General features: G+C 46.6%; 1 protein-coding gene across 2 annotated transcripts in view; it reads right to left on the bottom strand.

Moving 5' to 3' along the window:
* Positions 1 to 20,144, bottom strand: part of CFAP97D1 (CFAP97 domain containing 1) — a 171,668-nt gene that overhangs the window by 70,784 nt on the left and 80,740 nt on the right. For both annotated transcript variants that reach the window (XM_073562904.1, XM_073562905.1), the window contains exon 2: positions 14,138 to 14,208. In XM_073562904.1, coding sequence (XP_073419005.1) covers positions 14,138 to 14,208 — 71 coding nt within the window. The remainder of the gene's footprint in view (positions 1 to 14,137; positions 14,209 to 20,144) is intronic.

Here is a 20,144-nt window from a genome sequence, read left to right as displayed (position 1 = left end):
CTATTTCTCCATACAGAACCATTGGTCCCATATAATGTTTGAAACAGTATATGATGAGCTCCACATAATGCTACAGTATATGTTGGTCCCCATGGATGAAGCTCCACTGTCTTATGGGCCCAAATAATGCTCAAAACATAATGGGCCCCATTTCTAATGCTCTAGTGTATAATGGGCCCTGTAAATGCTGCTCCAGTGTCTGATGTCCACCTTTGGAATGTTCCAGTGTATGGTGGGCCCCATCTATCAGAGTATAGTGCTCCCCAAAAATTGCTGTCCCAACATTGAAAACAATCAAATAAGTCTCCTCGCTAGGGAATCCCTGTACTTGTCTGGACTCCTCGTCGTCCCCATCTTCCATCTCACTGCACAGTATTTCAACTTTGCAAGTGCTGTGATCCTGAGCAAGCAGGGGGGGGCCCACTCGTTGGCGACGGCACTGGCACAGGGCCCCTGATAGTACGGTGGTGTGTCTGATGGCGGGTGGGCCGAACCTGCACTTTCATCTGCAGCTTCCTCTTTGTCACCGTGTAAGATGGAACTGTATATGGGAAGGGTAACCTGAGTTTCATCAGGGTCAGATTCAGGCCGTGTAGCGTGCGAGGGGAATGTAGTGGTCTGGGTCAATGTACCAGCAGATTTATCGAGCAGTGGCTGGGCATCAGTGCACTTGTGTCGCCCCCAGGAGTACGGTCGCCACAGTGGCATTACCTTCCTCCTAGGGAGTGTGATGTCATGCTTGGGAGCAACGAACGATCTCTCTAGCAGGTTAACTGATTGGGTGGCGTTATTCCCACGAGTCATGACCCTCCAAACAGCGTTCATGAAGGCAAAGTGTTTGTTTTACGTGGGCAGTATGGTTGCAAAGCTGAACCTTAAAGGAATGTCCAGAAGGGCACCACCAGGAGTGGAGCCTACGGTTAAATTCGACTCCACCTGGGAAACCTCAAACATGCCAGCTACAGAACAGATGCACACATTGCAAGCTTAATTCCGTTAACGAACGAGACTCCGTCATGCCCCGCGGTCCGAGTCCGGCTTACTAGAGGGACACGTGAGGCTCTGGCACATGAGATTGGCCAATAACTGGTGTGTCATGCCCTTACATGTCCGTGGCTGCATGTGCGCTACACTGAAAAGGCCAGCGTTTGTCGCTTACAGGTGCAGATAACCCGCTGAACAACGTTAGTGATGGGGATCACTGATTACAATTATTACCCGCGAACAATGATTTCCCAGTAAGTGCAGGTCAACCGCAGTTCCGGAATTAGGCCTAACCGTCATTCCTGAAAAAATGAAAAACTTACGTGTGCAAACCACAGGTGCTGTAGCTTGCTTAACAGCTCGCCAGCCGTTCTCACGCCCAGTATGGATTACATGTGATTGCACAAAGGTGAGAAAGGGTACCGTATCCCCAGATAACATGTATGGATAGCGTACACATTCAAAATATATGTCTATACATCAGGAGGCAGGCTCAGACGGTCTTAGGCCCAGTAGGGATTGCACGTGATTGCACAAAGGTTAGAAAGGGTACCGTATCCCCGGATAACATGTATGGATAGCGTACACATTCAAAATATATGTCTATACATCAGGAGGCAGGCTCAGACGGTGTTAGGCCCAGTATAGATTGCACGTGATTGCACAAAGGTTAGAAAGGGTACCGTATCCCCGGATAACATGTATGGATAGCGTACACATTCAAAATATATGTCTATACATCAGGAGGCAGGCTCAGACGGTGTTAGGCCCAGTATGGATTGCACGTGATTGCACAAAGGTTAGAAAGGGTACCGTATCCCCGGATAACATGTATGGATAGCGTACACATTCAAAATATATGTCTATACATCAGGAGGCAGGCTCAGATGGTGTTAGGCCCAGTATGGATTGCACATGATTGCACAAAGGTTAGAAAGGGTACCGTATCCCCAGATAACATGTATGGATAGCGTACACATTCAAAATATATGTCTATACATCAGGAGGCAGGCTCAGACGGTGTTAGGCCCAGTATGGATTGCACGTGATTGCACAAAGGTTAGAAAGGGTACCGTATCCCCGGATAACATGTATGGATAGCGTACACATTCAAAATATATGTCTATACATCAGGAGGCAGGCTCAGACGGTGTTAGGCCCAGTATGGATTGCACGTGATTGCACAAAGGTTAGAAAGGGTACCGTATCCCCGGATAACATGTATGGATAGCGTACACATTCAAAATATATGTCTATACATCATGAGGCAGGCTCAGACGGTGTTAGGCCCAGTATGGATTGCACATGATTGCACAAAGGTTAGAAAGGGTACCGTATCCCCAGATAACATGTATGGATAGCGTACACATTCAAAATATATGTCTTTACATCAGGAGGCAGGCTCAGACGGTGTTAGGCCCAGTATGGATTGCACGTGATTGCACAAAGGTTAGAAAGGGTACCGTATCCCCGGATAACATGTATGGATAGCATACACATTCAAAATATATGTCTATACATCAGAAGGCAGGCTCAAACGGTGTCAGGCACAGTATGGATTTAACGGCCCAGACTACACAGCAGAGGAGCAGGGAGAGGTAAAGATTGCAAATGCTGGGGCCCTGCCCAAGCAAGGGGGGCCCACTCGTGGGCATCGGTACTGGCACTGGGCCCCTCATAGTACGGCGGTGTGTCTGACGGCGGGTGTGCACCACCACCGTCAGAGACACTTGATTGCGCTATGAGGGACCCTGTGCCAGTGCCCGCGCCCAAGAGTCGGCCTACCCACCTGTCCAGGGCAACGGCACTCGCACGGTGTCGTGCGCTAGGTGGTGACCCCGGCCATGGGGGGGGAGGCAGCACAGTTAGGGAGTTTCAGAAAGTGGCATATGTTGATGTTGGACATTCAGCTGATGCAAAAGGTGAAATAGGTCAAGTCCCAGGAAGAGGTGGACCAAAGCAAGCCATTTTTCTGTCACCCTATGTGTCATCAGGGGAAGGTGGGACAAAATCCTTGGAAACCCATGCGTGGTTCATTTTAATGAAGTTTAGATCATCCACATTTTGGGTTGACAGACGGGTCCTTTTTTCTGTCAGGATTGATCCAGCTGCACTGAAGACTCTTTCCGATAGCACACTTGCAGCTGGGCAAGCGAGCTCCTGTAAGGCATATTGTGCCAATTCAGGCCAGGTGTCCAGTTTAGCGGCCCAATAGTCAAAGGGGAATGACCTGTGTGGGAGAACATCGATATGGGAGGAAAAGTAGTTTGTAACCATAGTTGACAACTGCTGTCTCCTGTCACTTTCCATCGATGCAGTATTACCAGTTGTGTGAGCGGTACTTGAAAAATCAGTCCACAACATTGTCATGAAACCCCTGTCTCCAACGCCACTTCTGCTGTGTGCACCACGAACACCTCTGGCAAGCTGCCCCCGGCCCGTACGGCTCGTGTGAGAACCATCACCGCTGCTGTGTGCTGGGAATGCCTCAAGCAACCGATTTACCAGAGTTGCTTGTTTATTAGCCAATATTAGGTCAAGGTTCTCCTGTGGCATGATGTTTTGTAATTTGCCTTTATAGCGTGGATCCAGGATGCTGGCCAACCAGTAGTCGTCATTGTTCATCATTTTGCACGGGTCCCTTTTTAGGATCAGCAAGGCATAATCTGACATGTGGGCCAATGTTCCCGGTGTCAATGATACACTGCGAGTGCTGGTTGGAGGAGCACTTTCTGGCAAATCCACATCCCTCCAGTCACGCACAAACCCTGTACCATACCTTGCCACGCCAACATTTTCACTTGCCCCACGAGATGCATCCTCCTCCCCTAAGTAATCATCCCCGTCATCCTCCTCCTCCTCCTCCTCTTCTTCCTCCACCTCGTCCAGGAGAGGTCCCTGAGCAGACAATGGCTGAATGTCATCAAGGATTCCCTCCTCCTCTTCCTCCTCATCAACATTGGCTGCAGAAGCCTGCTCCTTAAGGTGCGTCAAAGTTTGCATGAGCAGACGCATAAGTGGGATGCTCATGCTTAGGATGGCGTCATCTGCGCTTACCAGCAGTGTGCATTCCTCAAAACACTGAAGGACTTTACAGAGGTCTTTCAGCTTCGACCACTGCACACCTGTCAACTCCATGTCTGCTCTCAAAGTGCCTGGCCGTGTATCCTCCCACAAATGCATTATGGCCTGCCTCTGCTCGCACAGCCGCTCCACCATGTGCAGGGTGGAGTTCCACCTTGTTGCAATGTCGATAATGAGGTGGTGGTTGGGAAGTTGGAGCAATCGCTGCAGCTTCTGCATACGAACGGAGTGTACAGGCGACCGGTGGATGTGCGCGCACAGTCTTCGCACCTTCTGGAGCAGGGCTGTCAACTCCGGATAATTTTTGAGGAAGCACTGCACGACCAGGTTCAAGGTGTGAGCCAAGCATGGTATGTGGCTGAGTTTTGAAAGGGCTATGGCTGCCACAAAATTACGGCCCTTATCACTAACTACCTTGCCTGCCTCAAGATGTACATTGCCGAGCCATGACTCAGTTTGTCGCTTCAAGTACTCGGCCAGCACCTCGGCGGTGTGTCCGTCGCCCAAACACATCATCTGCAACACAGCCTGCTGACGCTTTCCACTAGCTGCTCGATAGGGGGACACATCGTGTGCAACAGTGGCAGCTGCAGATGGAGTGCTCGTGCGACTGCGCTCTGTGGACGAGCTTTCGCTTCTGGAGGAGGAGGAGGAGGGTCGAACGCCTACAGCCAACGGTTTCCTATACCGTGGGCTAGGCAGCACTGTCCACCACCGCTGTCCCCTGTGGACCCTGCATCCACCACATTAACCCAGTGCGCAGTGATGGACACGTAACGGCCCTGGCCATGCCGACTGGACCATGCATCAGTTGTGAGGTGCACCTTTCCGCTCACTGACTGCTTGAGTGCATGGACAATGCGGTCTTTCACATGATGGTGGAGGGCTGGGATTGCTTTGCGAGAGAAGAAGTGGCGACTGGGTAGGTCATAGCGTGGTACTGCATAGGCCATGAGTTCGCGGAAAGCTGCGCTTTCCACCAACCGAAAGGGCATCATCTCAAACGAGATTAGTTTGGCAATGTGGGTGTTCAAACCCAGTGTACGCGGATGAGAGACTGAGTACTTTCTTGACCTACTCATAGTGTCTGGGAGGGTGAGCTGGACTTGAGAGCTGCATATGGTGGAAGTAGCGGTGGACAGGGCGGACTGAGAGAGGGTTGATGATGGTGATGGAGTTGGTGTTCTTTCTGATGGCCTAGAATCAGTCTTTCGTTGATATAACAGTGGGATTCCCTGACTGCTGTGGCCTTGCAACGACACCTCAACATTTGCTGCTGTGCTAACCGGTGGGCTTACAGTGGGGGAAACAATGTAGCGTTGCTGACTACCTTCGTTGTGATCAGTTGCACATGTGGCACTTGAGGTTTGGTGTTGTGTCCACGCTTGCAAGTGCATGGTGTTTAAATGTCTAAGCATGCAACTGGTATTCAAATTTTTCAGATTTTTCCCTCGGCTAAAGGTCTTTGCGCACTTCTTACAGATAACCTTGGCCTGATCATGAGGATTTTGTTCAAAAAAGTGCCACACTGCACTCTTCCTACTTTGGCAGACATTTTGCGGCCTAGCACGCTGTGATGTTTTGACCCTCTGGACAAGCTGTCCAGCAACTCTTTTGATTTTTGGAACCTGTCTTTGGAGTGCTCCGGGCCTGCCAGATAACAGCTGTTGCGATGTCGATGTCTGCTGTGGATGCTCCTCATGAGCTATTGTAAGCAGCACCCTCTTCCCCCAATGGATGCCAATCTGGGTCAACAACTGGGTCATCCATCACCTCCTCTTCAATGTCATGTGCACCTTCCTCTGTGTCACCGTGTATGGTGGTATAGTGTGCGGGAAGGGGCACCTGAGTCTCATCAGGGTCAGAATCTGGCTCTGTACACTGCGAGGACAATGTAGTGCTTTGAGTGAATGTACCAGCAGAATCATCCATCAGCGGCTGTGCATCAGTGCACTCCATGTCAGATTCATCTTGGCCTGGGTAATTCACCATTTGACTTGATAATCCAGGCATGGTATGTGAAAACAGCTCCATGGAGTAATCAGTAGTATGGCCTGCGTCATCCTTCAATCTTGGTTGGGGTGAAGGACACAAGGAAAGGTGTGGTTCATGAACATGAGCCTCCAATGACGACTCAGTGCTTTTACTTTTTACAACTGAAGAAGAGGAGGCGATAGAGCTGGAGGCTGAGTCAGCAATGTAAGACAAAACTTTTTCCTGATGCTCTGGCTTTAAAAGCGGTTTGCCAACTCCGAGAAAACTAAGCCTTCGAAGCCTTATGGAGCCAGATGATGACACAGGCTCAACACCTCCTGCATTCGGTCCTATTTTGCTCTTGCACTACCATCAGATCCACCACCAACACCATCATTACCAGCTGCCAACCCCCGCCCAATTCCACGGCCTCTTCCACCAGCCTTCCTCATTTTTGGTAGAAATGTAGACAAAATCCAACAAACTATATAGTAATGTAAAACAAGGTACAAGGTGTCTATAGGACAGGGGAGATTTTGAATTTCTGCTCACACTAGTGGACACTGGACACTTTTGGATTATGTGAGGCCCACTGAATATCTGAGCGCTATGTCACAGGCTCGATGGCACAGCTGTGACCAAAGTGACTAGAGGATAAGGGAGATTTTGAATTTCTGCAGACACTGGACACTTTTGGATTGTGTGAGGCCCACTGAATATCTGAGCGCTATGTCACAGGCTCGATGGCACAGCTGTGACCAAAGTGACTAGAGGATAAGGGAGATTTTGAATTTCTGCAGACACTGGACACTTTTGGATTGTGTGAGGCCCACTGAATATATGAGCGCTATGTCACAGGCTCGATGGCACAGCTGTGACCAAAGTGACTAGAGGATAAGTGAGATTTTGAATTTCTGCAGACACTGGACATTTTTGGATTGTGTGAGGCCCACTGAATATCTGAGCGCTATGTCACAGGCTCGATGGCACAGCTGTGACCAAAGTGACTAGAGGATAAGGGAGATTTTGAATTTCTGCAGACACTGGACACTTTTGGATTGTGTGAGGCCCACTGAATATCTGAGCGCTATGTCACAGGCTCGATGGCACAGCTGTGACCAAAGTGACTAGAGGATAAGGGAGATTTTGAATTTCTGCAGACACTGGACACTTTTGGATTGTGTGAGGCCCACTGAATATCTGAGCGCTATGTCACAGGCTCGATGGCACAGCTGTGACCAAAGTGACTAGAGGATAAGGGAGATTTTGAATTTCTGCAGACACTGGACACTTTTGGATTGTGTGAGGCCCACTGAATATCTGAGCGCTATGTCACAGGCTCGATGGCACAGCTGTGACCAAAGTGACTAGAGGATAAGTGAGATTTTGAATTTCTGCAGACACTGGACACTTTTGGATTGTGTGAGGCCCACTGAATGTCTGAGCGCTATGTCACAGGCTCGATGGCACAGCTGTGACCAATGTGACTAGAGGATAAGGGAGATTTTGAATTTCTGCAGACACTTGTGGACACTGGACACTTTTGGATTGTGTGAGGCCCACTGAATATCTGAGCGCTATGTCACAGGCTCGATGGTACAGCTGTGACCAAAGTGACTAGAGGATAAGTGAGATTTTGAATTTCTGCAGACACTGGACACTTTTGGATTGTGTGAGGCCCACTGAATATCTGAGCGCTATGTCACAGGCTCGATGGCACAGCTGTGACCAAAGTGACTAGAGGATAAGGGAGATTTTGAATTTCTGCAGACACTGGACACTTTTGGATTGTGTGAGGCCCACTGAATATCTGAGCGCTATGTCACAGGCTCGATGGCACAGCTGTGACCAAAGTGACTAGAGGATAAGGGAGATTTTGAATTTCTGCAGACACTTGTGGACACTGGACACTTTTGGATTGTGTGAGGCCCGCTGAATATCTGAGCGCTATGTCACAGGCTCGATGGCACAGCTGTGACCAAAGTGACTAGAGGATATAGGAGATTTTGAATTTCTGCAGACACTGGACACTTTTGGATTGTGTGAGGCCCACTGAATATCTGAGCGCTATGTCACAGGCTCGATGGCACAGCTGTGACCAAAGTGACTAGAGGATAAGGGAGATTTTGAATTTCTGCAGACACTGGACACTTTTGGATTGTGTGAGGCCCACTGAATATCTGAGCGCTATGTCACAGGCTCGATGGCACAGCTGTGACCAAAGTGACTAGAGGATAAGTGAGATTTTGAATTTCTGCAGACACTGGACACTTTTGGATTGTGTGAGGCCCACTGAATATATGAGCGCTATGTCACAGGCTCGATGGCACAGCTGTGACCAAAGTGACTAGAGGATAAGTGAGATTTTGAATTTCTGCAGACACTGGACACTTTTGGATTGTGTGAGGCCCACTGAATATCTGAGCGCTATGTCACAGGCTCGATGGCACAGCTGTGACCAAAGTGACTAGAGGATAAGGGAGATTTTGAATTTCTGCAGACACTGGACACTTTTGGATTGTGTGAGGCCCACTGAATATCTGAGCGCTATGTCACAGGCTTGATGGCACAGCTGTGACCAAAGTGACTAGAGGATAAGTGAGATTTTGAATTTCTGCAGACACTGGACACTTTTGGATTGTGTGAGGCCCACTGAATATCTGAGCGCTATGTCACAGGCTCGATGGCACAGCTGTGACCAAAGTGACTAGAGGATAAGGGAGATTTTGAATTTCTGCAGACACTTGTGGACACTGGACACTTTTGGATTGTGTGAGGCCCACTGAATATCTGAGCGCTATGTCACAGGCTCGATGGCACAGCTGTGACCAAAGTGACTAGAGGATAAGGGAGATTTTGAATTTCTGCAGACACTGGACACTTTTGGATTGTGTGAGGCCCACTGAATATCTGAGCGCTATGTCACAGGCTCGATGGCACAGCTGTGACCAAAGTGACTAGAGGATAAGGGAGATTTTGAATTTCTGCAGACACTTGTGGACACTGGACACTTTTGGCTTGTGTGAGGCCCACTGAATATCTGAGCGCTATGTCACAGGCTCGATGGCACAGCTGTGACCAAAGTGACTAGAGGATAAGGGAGATTTTGAATTTCTGCAGACACTGGACACTTTTGGATTGTGTGAGGCCCACTGAATATCTGAGCGCTATGTCACAGGCTCGATGGCACAGCTGTGACCAAAGTGACTAGAGGATAAGGGAGATTTTGAATTTCTGCAGACACTGGACACTTTTGGATTGTGTGAGGCCCACTGAATATCTGAGCGCTATGTCACAGGCTCGATGGCACAGCTGTGACCAAAGTGACTAGAGGATAAGGGAGATTTTGAATTTCTGCAGACACTGGACACTTTTGGATTGTGTGCGGCCCGCTGAATATCTGAGCGCTATGTCACAGGCTCGATGGCACAGCTGTGACCAAAGTGACTAGAGGATATAGGAGATTTTGAATTTCTGCAGACACTGGACACTTTTGGATTGTGTGAGGCCCACTGAATATCTGAGCGCTATGTCACAGGCTCGATGGCACAGCTGTGACCAAAGTGACTAGAGGATAAGGGAGATTTTGAATTTCTGCAGACACTGGACACTTTTGGATTGTGTGAGGCCCACTGAATATCTGAGCGCTATGTCACAGGCTCGATGGCACAGCTGTGACCAAAGTGACTAGAGGATAAGTGAGATTTTGAATTTCTGCAGACACTGGACACTTTTGGATTGTGTGAGGCCCACTGAATATATGAGCGCTATGTCACAGGCTCGATGGCACAGCTGTGACCAAAGTGACTAGAGGATAAGTGAGATTTTGAATTTCTGCAGACACTGGACACTTTTGGATTGTGTGAGGCCCACTGAATATCTGAGCGCTATGTCACAGGCTCGATGGCACAGCTGTGACCAAAGTGACTAGAGGATAAGGGAGATTTTGAATTTCTGCAGACACTGGACACTTTTGGATTGTGTGAGGCCCACTGAATATCTGAGCGCTATGTCACAGGCTTGATGGCACAGCTGTGACCAAAGTGACTAGAGGATAAGTGAGATTTTGAATTTCTGCAGACACTGGACACTTTTGGATTGTGTGAGGCCCACTGAATATCTGAGCGCTATGTCACAGGCTCGATGGCACAGCTGTGACCAAAGTGACTAGAGGATAAGGGAGATTTTGAATTTCTGCAGACACTTGTGGACACTGGACACTTTTGGATTGTGTGAGGCCCACTGAATATCTGAGCGCTATGTCACAGGCTCGATGGCACAGCTGTGACCAAAGTGACTAGAGGATAAGGGAGATTTTGAATTTCTGCAGACACTGGACACTTTTGGATTGTGTGAGGCCCACTGAATATCTGAGCGCTATGTCACAGGCTCGATGGCACAGCTGTGACCAAAGTGACTAGAGGATAAGGGAGATTTTGAATTTCTGCAGACACTTGTGGACACTGGACACTTTTGGCTTGTGTGAGGCCCACTGAATATCTGAGCGCTATGTCACAGGCTCGATGGCACAGCTGTGACCAAAGTGACTAGAGGATAAGGGAGATTTTGAATTTCTGCAGACACTGGACACTTTTGGATTGTGTGAGGCCCACTGAATATCTGAGCGCTATGTCACAGGCTCGATGGCACAGCTGTGACCAAAGTGACTAGAGGATAAGGGAGATTTTGAATTTCTGCAGACACTGGACACTTTTGGATTGTGTGAGGCCCACTGAATATCTGAGCGCTATGTCACAGGCTCGATGGCACAGCTGTGACCAAAGTGACTAGAGGATATAGGAGATTTTGAATTTCTGCAGACACTGGACACTTTTGGATTGTGTGAGGCCCACTGAATATCTGAGCGCTATGTCACAGGCTCGATGGCACAGCTGTGACCAAAGTGACTAGAGGATAAGGGAGATTTTGAATTTCTGCAGACACTGGACACTTTTGGATTGTGTGAGGCCCACTGAATATATGAGCGCTATGTCACAGGCTCGATGGCACAGCTGTGACCAAAGTGACTAGAGGATAAGGGAGATTTTGAATTTCTGCAGACACTTGTGGACACTGGACACTTTTGGCTTGTGTGAGGCCCACTGAATATCTGAGCGCTATGTCACAGGCTCGATGGCACAGCTGTGACCAAAGTGACTAGAGGATAAGGGAGATTTTGAATTTCTGCAGACACTGGACACTTTTGGATTGTGTGAGGCCCACTGAATATCTGAGCGCTATGTCACAGGCTCGATGGCACAGCTGTGACCAAAGTGACTAGAGGATAAGGGAGATTTTGAATTTCTGCAGACACTGGACACTTTTGGATTGTGTGAGGCCCACTGAATATCTGAGCGCTATGTCACAGGCTCGATGGCACAGCTGTGACCAAAGTGACTAGAGGATATAGGAGATTTTGAATTTCTGCAGACACTGGACACTTTTGGATTGTGTGAGGCCCACTGAATATCTGAGCGCTATGTCACAGGCTCGATGGCACAGCTGTGACCAAAGTGACTAGAGGATAAGGGAGATTTTGAATTTCTGCAGACACTTGTGGACACTGGACACTTTTGGATTGTGTGAGGCCCACTGAATATCTGAGCGCTATGTCACAGGCTCGATGGCACAGCTGTGACCAAAGTGACTAGAGGATAAGTGAGATTTTGAATTTCTGCAGACACTGGACACTTTTGGATTGTGTGAGGCCCACTGAATATCTGAGCGCTATGTCACAGGCTCGATGGCACAGCTGTGACCAAAGTGACTAGAGGATCAGGGAGATTTTTAATTTCTGCAGACACTGGACACTTTTGGATTGTGTGAGGCCCACTGAATATCACAGCGCTATGTCACAGGCAGAAATTGGCTAGTGTATCACAAACTACAAGGTGTATGTAGAATTGGGCAGAGTAGGAATCTCCCTAGAGTGCAGGTCTGTAAGAACGGAACATGTCCTCGACTTATTCTCACAGAGTTTTACAGATAGCTTCACTGTGGCTGTGATAACAGCCGTTACACGGTACTGTGTGAGGAGCGTACACCGCTGTATGGTGTGAAAAAATGCACGCTCAGTACCTCAGCAGGACAAAAAAAAAAAATTGGGATTGCTTTTAAAAAAGCAGTTTGCAGCTCAGTACCTCAGCAGGACAAAAAAAAAAAATTGGGATTGCTTTTAAAAAAGCAGTTTGCAGAGCAGTGGGTAAACAGCAATGCAGCTGTCAGGAAGCCTTAGAAGGCAGCCTAACAACCAAGACCGCTGATCCACCACAATATAGCCTCCCCTTGCACTGCACACACAGTGATTGGTGTGTTGTACAGGCACAATCGCTAGCAGCAGAAGCAGTTTTTTGTCTTCTTCCCTGCCTAACGCTCTCCCTACAGAATCAGCAGCAACCTCTCCCTATGCTAAGATCGGCAGAAGTAAGATGGCGGTCGGCGTGCACGCCCTTTTATACACCCTGTGACGCCCACCAAAGCAAGCCAATCACTTGCATGCCCTTCTGAAAGATGGTGGTGACCCGTGCCTATGTCATCACGTTGCCCACAGTGTCCGTGGATCCTGATTGGCTGAAAAAGAGCGCAAAACAAACTTTTGAAACGCGACTTTGGCGCGTAAGTCGCCGACCTCGTGGCCGACCTCATCCTAGGGTCGGGTTTCGTTTCATGAAACCCGACTTTGCCAAAAGTCGGCGACTTTTGAAATTTTTCGACCCGTTTCGCTCAACTCTAAATACAAGTAAAAAATAAATGTATTTAATAAACCAGCAAAGCTGCAAACACACAGTATAAAAGCATATGTTACAAAACATAACATGCTCTTGGGACCTTCCAGGAAAAAAGTGCAGTTGTATTATAATTATTTTTTTCAGTAATCTCCATTCTACTTATTTGACTTCTAAACTTTTACACTGTTGATCAAAGTGTTGGTCCTTTTTGTTTAACAAAAAATAGTCACAGATATCTCAAAAATAATCCGTTCACAGGATGTACAATTCCAGTTGAGGAACTTTTATCGTTTTTTTTTTAAAGAAGATAGGGTATGTGATAAAATATCAAAAGAAGCTATAATCTTCGTCTGTAACACCCTTTGCACCAACTGAAGCAATTATGGTGGTCTGATGGGGCAAAAATCGATGATGCCCCATTTTTTATCCAATTGTCTAAGGTTTGTGATTGGCTGCAGATTTCAGGCATTTGGAATGGGACGTCATCAGAGTCTTATCGGATAATATGCTGTTCTAGTCACCTGACTGCTGCTGGCAAAAATCAGGCTCCAGGAATCAGGTTATCAAAAATGTTATCATTTCCTCAAGTTGTCTGGACTGGACTGATGGGCGCTACAACCATGAGAATAGCATTTATTATTATTTTATCACATGACCTTCATTCCTGGGGGTTGAACCAGATGACCCAGGAGGTCCCTTCCAACTCTACCATTCTATGATTCTATGATTCTTTAAAAAAAAAATTGGGAAGGCAGACAACCCCTTTAATTTTTGGAAAATGTCAAGAGCTCCCATCTTGGTAAAAATGTCTCTCTCCCATTCTGGTATATTTTCACATCCTGGGTTCATCCTAGTATATATGTCTCCCATCTTGGCATATATGTTCCCCATCTTTGGCCCCTTTTGATATATATGTTCCTCTTTCGGCAAAAAAAAATACAAACAAAAAAACAAGTTTCTCCTCTTCGGAAGTCACAACTCAATGCAAGTCTATGAGAGGCAGAAGAAAGCTATCCCTGTTATCCCTGACTTCCAGTCAATCAGAAGTCGTGGTCACAAAATGGTGGCGTGGGTATGTAGTGGCACAGAGAAGAGCTGAAGACAGCATCTGGTAAGTAAAAGACTATGGTCATGGAACTTAGATTAGTGGTACCACTCCTGCTCTGAAATAATAAAAAAAAAACGCTTGCGCAATGCTATAAGTTTTTTCAGCCAGACAACCGATTTAAATGGCAGAGACTGCAATACTTGTGCCAAACTTACTTTAGATAGCTGGCAGAAAGCAGGGACACAATTCTAATCCTGTACAAACACTCCAGGTCTTCTTTAAGTTAACCATTGTTATTAAATATTAACAGTTTTAATACCTGGATTTTTTTCGCTTGGACATGATGGTGGAGAAATGTCCTTGGAGGTTTATTGTCTACTTCAGGTTTGACTGTAAAACATAATGAAAGAGTACATATGATAAAACTAACAGACATATAGTCAATATATATACATCTACCCAGTTAAGGCTTCACCTTATACAATCTCTCTAATATTATATATGCTCAATTCATTCAGCAGCAATAATTTTCTGATAATGGATATACAGAGCTGCAAGCAATACCCCAGTTTCCTGCTCAAACCCCCCTCTATTACACAAAGTGGGAAGTTACCCTACAGAGTTGATGTGCTCTGCTTATAACCCATGGGTTTAGAAGTATTAGAGCTTTCACAGACAGACTTTGCACTAACCACTTAAGGTACAAGATCTCAAAGGTTGCACTAGCGTTCACCATTACATTCCTGTACAGGTGTACAGCGATTTGGATTTACACAGGGGCCCCTGGGTTGGGGCCAAAGAGTAATTGCTGGCAGTTAGCGTTGGCTAGAAGAGAATGGTAATGAAGCCACATCAATACCAGAAGGTCCTAAACAGGGACAGAATTGTCAGTGAGAAGTATAGCCTATACATAGGCCAAGGTCAGAAACAGGAATCAAACAAGATGTATAGAAACCACAGATGATCAATAAGGTGAGTTTTATTTATTTTTTTATTTTACTGCATTCTGAGAGTTTTCCTTACTACATTTTAAGTAACTAATCGAAAGGTTGATTCACAACATTAATAATTATCGCTTATTCAAATGACAGGTAATGAATTAAAAATTGGTGGGGTCCAACAGTAGGGAACCACACTGACACCAAGAACGTGGCTGTAAAATGCTCTGTTGGAACTTAGCCACACATGTGCACCTCCACTCCATTAATTCTCTAAGAAACTGCCGGAGATAACCAAGTATAGTGCTAGGCTATCTTCAGCATATCCATACTTTATACAATTTATGGGGGGCATTTTAGAGCCAGCAGCTATTATTTTTGATAGCAAGCATAGTGCTTCATGCAAGACACCCCAATGGCTGCATCATTCACATTTCGGATCCATTGTCTGAACGGAGCACCAGAAGAAATAAAGCAATGACACAGAGCAAAATAATGTCTTTTTCCCAATCACTGTAAAAAAAAATATATATATTAATTACCAGGAATATGTTGTGGATTTAATTAACTTAATGTCAGGAACACCGCACTGCACTTGCTCACTGAGCCAGTGCGCGTGTCCTGAGTAAAGCGAACTGTGCTCAAAGATACCTGTGGAGAGAGCAGCAGCCGAGTAGATGCTTACTTCATAACAGCAGGACATGAAGCACGTGACTGCTGGGGGCGTGGCCTAAACTCCAGAGAGCTAGGAGCTGCAAGAGAACTCCTAGCAGGGTAACTGCGAGACAAAGTTACCAGGGGACATAGACAGGGAGGATAGTAAGGACGTAGCCAATGAATCATACACAGAGATAGCTGCAAGGTACAAGAGTGGCGAGCAAAGAGTAGTCAGATCACAGGCAATGAGTTATACACAGAGAGGGTAGCGCAGTACCGAATCAACAGGCAAACTCGCAACGGGGAACAGAACCGGGTCAGAACCATATAAACAAGCTATAGCAACGCACAGGTACACAGAGGTCACCACACTCGGCCAAAGGCAAAAGTATAACTGACAGGGATTGGAGCTTCCCAGGGGTTTAAGAAGCTCTCCCAGAACCAAAAAGAGGCCACAATCATTAACCCCAGGTGTGCAGGTCAAAACCTGCACTGAGCTCCAGACATTAACCCCTGACGTGCAGCTCAAAAACCTGCACTGGGATCATGACACTTACTTGCCGTTGTTCACATAGCTTCAGCTTGGGGATATTTCTCTTCTCTGGAATCAGTGTGTGTGAAAGTTTTCTAATCCATGTTGGGGTAATAAAATTTATGATCTGTGTAGATGCTGTAAATACTGTATCAGTATATAAACTATTTAAGGAGCTGGAATAATTACCGTAGATGTAAATCGCACCTTCCGAGGTATCATTCCCAATCACTGTGCAGGCAGCATATCATAGCATAACCTGCTTACCTTCATGCTTTGTGTATTAGTAGTTTAGATGCTCATCTAAGATATTAATTGCAGGTCCTCTGTTGTGCTTAATTTTAGGGCATTTGTAAAGTAATTCTGTCATGATCCATGCTGGATTGTGACAGATAAAAGCACATGTAACCTTTTTTTTTCCTTTAAGCTGTTTGCTTAACCCCTTCACTACCAAGGGTGGTTTTCACGTTAACTCCCGGGCCAATTTTTACAATTCTGACCACTGTCCCTTTATGAGGTAATAACTCTGAGGCTGTGTGCGATTTTTAAGCGTTTTTGCCGCAATTTTCGGCGCGAAAACGCTGCAAAAACATTTAAAAATCGTGTACAGAACGCACCCCATGCATTCTTATGGCATTCCGCACCTGGTGTGCTAATGCTGCGCTTTTTTCCGCGGCGGAAACGCATAGCGGAAAAAATTGCAGCATGGTCATTCTTTTGTGTGGAATCGCAAAGAATTGCTGCGATTCCGCACCCATAGGAATGCATGACACTCGCTTACTTCCCGCATGTGGCTATGCCCACCATGCGGGAAGTTAAGCGTCTCATGTGCGGTTGGTACCCACGGTGTGGAGGAGAGGAGACTGTCCTCCAGGCCTTGGGTACCATACCCCTGTAAAAAAAAGAATAAAAAAATGAAAAATCGGGGTATATTTACCTTCCGACGTCCTGCGCTGCATTCCCGGCCTAAGCGTTCCCAGTAATGCCTTGCGGCAAGGTCCTGTGATGACGTTGTCTCACGTCACTCTCTGGGAATGCTGTGGCCCGGGATGGCAGCGCGGGATGTCGGAAGGTAAATATACCCCGATTTTTTATTTTTTTTTTTTAAATCATTTTTAACATTCTATCTTTTACTATTGAGGCCGCATAGGCGGCCTCAATAGTAAAAAGCTGGTCACACTTGTCAAACACTATGTTTGACGAGTGTGACCAACCTGTCAATCACTTTCCAAGCGATGCTTGGAAAGTGCTTGAGAAAATCGCGGCAAAATCGCGAACAGAATCGCGGTAAAATCACGGTGAAATCGCGCGGAAAAAACCATGCGATTTCTGGGAAGGAGTCTGTTTTTTAGTGTGCGTTTTAACACGCAACGTGGGCACATAGCCTGAAACGCTTCCATGGATCTCGGTGACTCTGACATTGTTTTCTTGTGACATATTGTACTTCATGTTAGTGGTAAAATTTCATTCAAATAACTTGTGTTTATTTGTGAAAAAAAACAGAAATTTGGCGAAAATTTTGAAAATTTCGCAAATTTCCAACTTTGAATTTTTATGCTCTTAAATCACAGAGATACAGCACACAAAAAACTTAATAAGTAACATTTCCCACATGTTTACTTTACATCAGCACAATTTTGGAACCAAATTTTTTTTTTGTTAGGAAGTTATAAGGGTTAAAAGGTGACCAGCGATTTCTCATTTTTGCAACACCATTTTATTTTTACGGACCACATCACATTTGAAGCCACTTTGAGGGGTCTATGTGATAGAAAATACCCAAAAGTAACACCATTCTAAAAACTGCACCCCTTAAGGTGCTCAAAACCACATTCAAGAAGTTTATTAACCCTTCAGGTGCTTCACAGGAATTTTTTGAATATTTAAAAAAAATGAACATTTAACTTTTTTTCACAAAAAAAATATTTCACGTTCAATTTTTTTTATTTTACCAAGGGTAACAGGAGAAATTGGACTGCAAAAGTTATTGTGCAATTTGTCATGAGTACGCTGATACCTGATATGTGGGGGGGAACCACTATTTCAGTGCATGGCAGAGCTCAGAAGGGAAGGAGCGCCGTTTGACTTTTTCAATGCAAATTTGGCTGGAATTCAGATCGGACGCCATGTCGCTTTTGAAGAGCCCCTGATGTACCTAAACAGTGGAAACCCCCCACAAGTGACACCATTTTGGAAACTAGACCCCCTAGGAACTTATCCTGATGTGTGGTGAGAACTTTGAACCCCCAAGGGCTTCACAGAAGTTTATAACGTACAGCCGTACAATTAAAAAATCAGGTAACAGGACCCTAAAAGTTATTGTGCAATTTGTCCTGAGTATGCTGATACCTCATATGTGGGTGTAAACTACTATTTGGGCGCATGGCAGAGCTCGGAAGGGAAGCAGCGCCATTTGACGTTTTTGGCTGGAATTGAGATCGGACATCATGTCACGTTTGGAAAGCCCCTGATGTACCAAAACAGCGGAAACCCCCCACAAATGACACCATTTTGGAAACTAGACCCCCCAATGAACTTATCTAGATGTGTGGTGAGCACTTTGAACCCCCAAGTGCTTCACAGAAGTTTATAATGCCCGAGCGTGAAAATAAAAAAATCGTATTTTTTCCACAAACATGATCATTTAGTCCCCAATTTTTTTATTTTCCCAAGGGTACCAGGAGAAATTGGACCCCAAAAGTTGTTGTTCAATTTGTCCTGAGTACGCTGATACCTCATTTGTGGGAGAAAACTGCTGTATGGGCACACGTCGGGGCTCGGAAGGGAAGGAGTGACGTTTTGGAATGCAGACTTTGATGGAATGGTCTGCGGGTGTCATGTGCGTTTGGAGAGCCCCTGATGTACCTAAACAGTGAAAAAACCCCACAAGTGACCCCATTTTGGAAACTAGACCCCCTAAGGAACTTATCTAGATGTGTGGTGAGCACTTTGAACCCCCAAGGGCTTCACAGAAGTTTATAATGCCCAGGCATGAAAATAAAAAAATCGTATTTTTTCCACAAACAATGATCATTTAGTCCCTATTTTTTTTATTTTCCCAAGGGTACCAGGAGAAATTGGACCCCAAAAGTTGTTGTCCAATTTGTCCTGAGTACGCTGATACCTCATATGTGGGAGAAAATAACTGTATGGGCACACGTCGGGTGTCACGTCTGCCATGTCTGCCATGTCTGTTTTGATTCATGACCCTGGAGCGGTGTGTACGCGCATCTCATGTCTGCTATCCTGCATGTTCCCTAGAGCAGTGTGCACACTCACCTCATGACTGTTGGGCTGCAAGATGCCTGTGTTCTGCTCTGCCTTCTGCAATCATATCTGCATGTCTGAAACCCCTGATCATGTGACCTTTCCTAGGATCCAGCACTGTCCAGTTCTGCAATCATCTCTGCATGTCTGAAACCCCTGATCATGTGACCCTTCCTAGGTTCCAGCACTGTCTGGTTCTGCAATCCTCTCTGCATGCCTGTTTTGCTATTTCTCACCTTAGCTATTCTTTGACTTGTAGTCCTTCCTCTGTTCTCTGCCTTGCCTGTCTCGTCATGTCTGGTCTTTGCTATTCTGAGCCTTGTAGCACTTCTCATGTTTCTTGTTTTCTGCCTGGTTTTCCGTACTCTGTCCTATGGTGCTCTCTTGCACATTTCCTTGTCTAGTCCCAAGGTGCTCCCTTGGCCCGGCTCTGGGCTTCGGCCTACGCTCCGCTGCTAGACTCTGTCCTCGCCCTGTCCTGGCTCTGTCTTTGCTTGTGTTCTGTACCTTGTCTTGCCTTGTTTCTTGCCTTGTTCCTTGCCTTGTCCTTGTCTTGAACCCCAGCGTGGGTTCCCTTTGGCCGTCTCCTGTGCCATGGTAAGTGCCTCGTGTTTGTGTACAGCTGTGTGCACTGGCCAGTGTGACGTGCCTCCTGCGTGGCTCCTAGCACGCAGCCCTTCCTTGAACCCTGGTGTGGCTCCTAGCACGCACCCTGCCCTGAACCTGGCGTGGCTCCTAGCACGAAGGTTCCTTTGCCCGCCTCCTGTGCCTTAGTCGTGCCTCGTGCTGGCGTTACAGCCGTGTGCACTGGCCAGTGAGGTGTGCATCCCGCGTGGCTCCTAGCACGCGTCCTGCCCTGAACCCTGGCATGGCTCCTAGCATGCACCCTGCCTTGAACCCTGACCCTGACGTGTCTCTTTGCACGCGCAGGA

Source organism: Dendrobates tinctorius, unplaced genomic scaffold (assembly GCF_039654945.1).
Source record: "Dendrobates tinctorius isolate UK_male_01 unplaced genomic scaffold, ASM3965494v1 ptg000370l, whole genome shotgun sequence".
Taxonomy (NCBI): domain Eukaryota; kingdom Metazoa; phylum Chordata; class Amphibia; order Anura; family Dendrobatidae; genus Dendrobates; species Dendrobates tinctorius.
This window is presented reverse-complemented; position numbering and strand designations above follow the sequence as displayed.